Raw genomic sequence first — 4,710 nt, 5'->3', positions numbered from 1 at the left:
ATAGTAATCTTTAATTAGGACAGTTAAAATTCTGCAATGGTAAAATCATCTGGTCTGAATTATTCTTATTGGTTATTGGATGAGAAGGAATTGTTAACTGATCTGGTATGTGAAATATTGTCACGCATGTTACATATTATTATTATTATTGCCACAATAAATAATAATTGTATAATTAGTTTGGGATTAATGTGTGAAATATAAATCCTCTAATAAACATGCTCCAGGGTCTATACAAGCTAAAATAGTGGGTAGCTCTTCGCATTAAATTAATCAAGGGGAACAGTGCCAATATATATATATATATATATTTTTTTTATATAATAAAAATTATTAAATTGATTTTTGATAATCTTTATAAAAATATTATTTTTAATATTTTACCCCATAAATATCCGCATAAACTTCAAGTTGTTTTGGGGACTATAGTATCCCTTGAATGTGATGCATTTTCTTTCACTATCTATATTTCTTTCAGGTGTTTACGTCAGCAGAATTTATCCCAAAGAACATGACAAGAACAGAAATGCACTAAGTAAGATTATGAAGACATTTTTTAAGGATCAAGTATTAAAACTCTTTGACTTCTATATGTCTACAAATGAGTTAGTAAACAAAAAAATTCACATGTTCTAAAAGTGAGAAAAGTTTTACCCATCACTCAGCTCTTGTTAGGCTTCAACGATTTCACACAGCGAAGATGCCATTCTCATGTTCTGAATGCGGGAAATGTTGTAGCTGGTATTCACACCTTGTTGTACATCAGAGAACTCACACCGGAGAGAAGCCGTTCTCATGTTCTGAATGTGGGAAATGTTTTGTAACTAAATCAAACCTTATTTCACATCAGAGAACTCACACAGGAGAGAAGCCGTTCTCATGTGCTGAATGTGGGAAGTGTTTTGGAATTAAAGCAAACCTTGTTGGACATCAGATAATTCACACTGGAGAGAAGCTGTTCCCCTGTTCTGAATGTGGGAAATGTTTAGGAACTAAACCACGACTTATTTCACATTTGAAAACTCACACAGGAGAGAAGCCGTTCTCATGTTCTGAATGTGGGAAATGTTTTGGAGCTAAATCACAACTTATTTCACATCAAAGAACTCACACAGGAGAGAAGCCGTTCTCATGTTCTGAATGTGGGAAATATTTTGGAACTAAATCAGCTCTTGATATGCATCAGACAATTCACACAGGAGAGAAGCCGTTCTCATGTTCTGAGTGTGGGAAATGTTTTGTCAATAATACAAGGCTTGTTAAACATCAGAGAACTCACACAGGAGAGAAGCCGTTCCCCTGTTCTGAATGTGGGAAATGTTTTGGAATTAAATCAGATCTTACAAACCATCAGAGAGATCACACAGGAGAGAAGCCGTTCTCATGTTCTGAATGTGGGAAATGTTTTGGAACTAAATCACAACTTATTTTACATCAGAGAACTCACACAGGAGAGAAGCCGTTCTCATGCTCTGAATGTGGGAGATGTATTAGAACTAAATCAGATCTTATTTCACATCAGAGAACTCACACAGGAGAGAAGCCGTTCTCATGCTCTGAATGTGGGAAGTGTATTAGAACTAAATCAGATCTTATTTCACATCAGAGAACTCACACAGGAGAGAAGCCGTTCTCATGTGCTGAATGTGGGAAGTGTTTTGGAACTAAAGCAAACCTTGTTGTACATCAGATAACTCACACAGGAGAGAAGCCGTTCTCATGTTCTGAATGTGGCAAATGTTTTGGAACTAAATCAAAACTTATTTTACATCAAAGAACTCACACAGGAGAGAAGCCGTTCTCATGTTCTGAATGTGGGAAATGTTTTGGAATTAAATCAACCCTTGTTAAACATCAAAGAACTCACACAGGAGAGAAGCCGTTCTCATGTTCTGAATGTGGCAAATGTTTTGGAACTAAATCAAAACTTATTTTACATCAAAGAACTCACACAGGAGAGAAGCCGTTCTCATGTTCTGAATGTGGGAAATGTTTTGGAATTAAATCAACCCTTGTTAAACATCAAAGAACTCACACAGGAGAGAAGCCGTTCTCATGTTCTGAATGTGGGAAATGTTTTGGAACTAAATCAGCTCTTAATATGCACCAGAGAATTCACACAGGAGAGAAGCCGTTCTCCTGTTCTGAATGTGGGAAATATTTTGGAACTAAATCACAACTTGTTCATCATCAGAGAACTCACGCAGGATAGAAGCCGTTCTAAATGTGGGACATACTGATTTAAAAATAAGTAAAAAATTGTTTAATTCTTTATTTTTTAAGTGTATAGTGTTACGGTTGCCTGCTGGCTGGAAGTTGGACCGTAGACACCATAACTACTGCGTAGCCACCATGAGTACTGCAGACTCCACGAACCACCACTGCTGGGCTGGTATCTCGCCATCTGCTCTGCGCCCTGGACCTATGACCAGGTTCCAGTAGGTGAACCTCTTCCTTCTGTAGAGCAAAGCAGGATCAGGAACAAGAGCTCTTACAAGAGCTCAGTAGCTAAGGGAGTATTGTTACGGCACCCCCAGGTATAAAAGGGGTTAAAAGCAGTTTGGTAGATCTTCCCCTTCCAGAGACACAGGCACAGCTACTGCAAAACCCCAAACTCCCGAACAGGATACCAAGTAGCACTCCAAACTCCCGAACTGGAACCTCACGAATAGCTGCTAGCAGCTGAACAGGAAAAGCACCCAAGCAGCTTACACTCCTGGCAATCAGTCTCTAACGGCATACAGTAAATCCCCCCCCCCCCCCCCAAGAACAAGACAAAGCTCCGTGTTGAGGGTCAAGCAGTGAACAGACAGAGCTGTGGGTTTATTGTTCTTATATACACATTTGTACCACCCACAGGGTTTTTGAAAACAACCAATAAACACGTACAATACACTCACACACTCCCACACAAAATCCTCCCCTCTGTCTGTGATACAATTACCTTACACTTGGTAATGTCATTATCACAAGCAGAGCAATGTTTTTTTCACATTATTCATAACTTTAAAATTATGCATCACATTCACATAAACATATCCCCAGATAGCTCAGATCTGAGCGCACATTATTACTGAATGGCGCTCAGATAACACACATACAGTTCAATTGCCATGGAGCCAAAGTCTTTCCCATAGTCTTTCATTATACGAATGGGCTCCATGGCATAGCTATCTGGGGTATCACTGCTCAAACAGGGCAAGCACCGAATGACCTGGCTTTCGTGTCTTTGCAGGGGAAAATCAAGCGTTTCAACATGGGGCCATAGTCTAAAGGCAGCAGGCGGGCAACCAGGCTCCTCCAATGCACAGTGGCGAAATTGGTCTCGTCACAAGTATGCAGAGCATAGCAATCCCTGTAGTGATTATAGCTGTCCCCTACAAACATGAGTCAAGGCTGCAAGTTAGAGGGTCAAGTCATTCTGTTTATTGGCACCCAAAGGGCTTGCTTTTATGCAGGTTTCCCTTAGATAGGACCACCCACAGGGTTTTCCAAAACAACCAATAACACACGTACATTACAGAAAACACTCCCAGCAATTGCACACAAAATCCTCCCCCTCTGCCTGTGATATAATTATGGTACACACTACTTAAAATAATGTTCACAGGCAGGAAAAATACAGTTTTTACACATACACTGTAACTTTAAAACCATACATCCAATCTCCCTAAAAACGATCAGCATACTTTAAATATAAACATAACCAAAAATCATACAAATCCCTCCAATGGATAAAAAGTTAGACGGAAGTCCTTTATGACCGACCGCAAGCACATTTTCCTGCCCAAAACAGTTCCATAGATTTGGGCTGTGCGGTCGGTCTATTTCAGGCTGAAGAAATGACTAAGTCCCATTCGAACGTGCGTTAGAATCTTCGAACAGGACTTAGTCTCTGCAGCTGAAAGTTCAGTGTAGGAGAAGATAAGGGTCAGCGGTGTTCGGTGAAATGTGTAGCCGATTTCAGTTCCATGAATTTGGCTACACATACCGCTGACCTCGTTCAATTGAACAAAGATGGCCGCCGCCACGTGTTCGTTTGCATGAACAGCGGCCACCCAGCGGTCGGTAATTTACCTACAGCAGGCTCCCAGCCTGGGAGGTAAATTGCCTGAACACTTCCACTTCTGGGTGGTCCGCCTGTGTGGTACCTGGTTCAGTAAGCCCCATTTACTTAACCAAGTGGGATAAAGTCAGGAACACAGTATATTAAAGGTTTGGGGACACCGTCTTAAAGGGGCATTGTTCAACAAAGTCACAATATGTGCCCAGACGGTTCTTAAAGGGCCATACACACCCAATAAAAATCCATAAGTTTTCAGGGGCACAATCTCCCAGGGGCCATAGTCATGAGGAAGGAGGCTGGCAAATAGACTTCTCCACAACCCAGGGAAGCAGGGCAATTCGTCATTTAAAGGGCCAGTTACAAATGGCAGTTTGTAACATCTAGTTAGTCAAACAAGATTACAATGACAGTTTTGCAAATATAGGCTTGTCAATAAACGTGACAGAAATAGTACAAAATGAAGAAGCTCTGCACTTTTTTTTTCTTTGTAGAGACAGTATACAATGATATGAGAAAATATAAACACAAATAGGTGTGGTTGGCGCTTCTTATAATGTATGTAGTGTATTTTTTAGCTGCTATATACACTCTGTGGGTACTCCCAATATCCCACTGTAAGAAAAAACACCAGGAAAAACAACTTG

The 4,710-nt window shown here is 40.3% G+C and overlaps 1 protein-coding gene across 1 annotated transcript; it reads left to right on the top strand.

Moving 5' to 3' along the window:
* The first annotated feature begins 568 nt into the window (after positions 1 to 568).
* On the top strand, positions 569 to 2,285 carry LOC134585282 (oocyte zinc finger protein XlCOF7.1-like). The gene has a single exon (XM_063440699.1). It carries the CDS (start codon positions 701 to 703, stop codon positions 2,210 to 2,212), a length of 1,512 nt encoding a protein of 503 aa, XP_063296769.1. The 5' UTR covers positions 569 to 700; the 3' UTR covers positions 2,213 to 2,285.
* The last annotated feature ends 2,425 nt before the right edge of the window (positions 2,286 to 4,710 follow it).

Source organism: Pelobates fuscus, unplaced genomic scaffold (genome assembly GCF_036172605.1).
Source record: "Pelobates fuscus isolate aPelFus1 unplaced genomic scaffold, aPelFus1.pri scaffold_49, whole genome shotgun sequence".
NCBI classification, from domain to species: domain Eukaryota; kingdom Metazoa; phylum Chordata; class Amphibia; order Anura; family Pelobatidae; genus Pelobates; species Pelobates fuscus.
The sequence above is the reverse complement of the archived record's forward strand: the minus strand, read 5'-3'. Positions and strand labels throughout refer to the sequence as shown.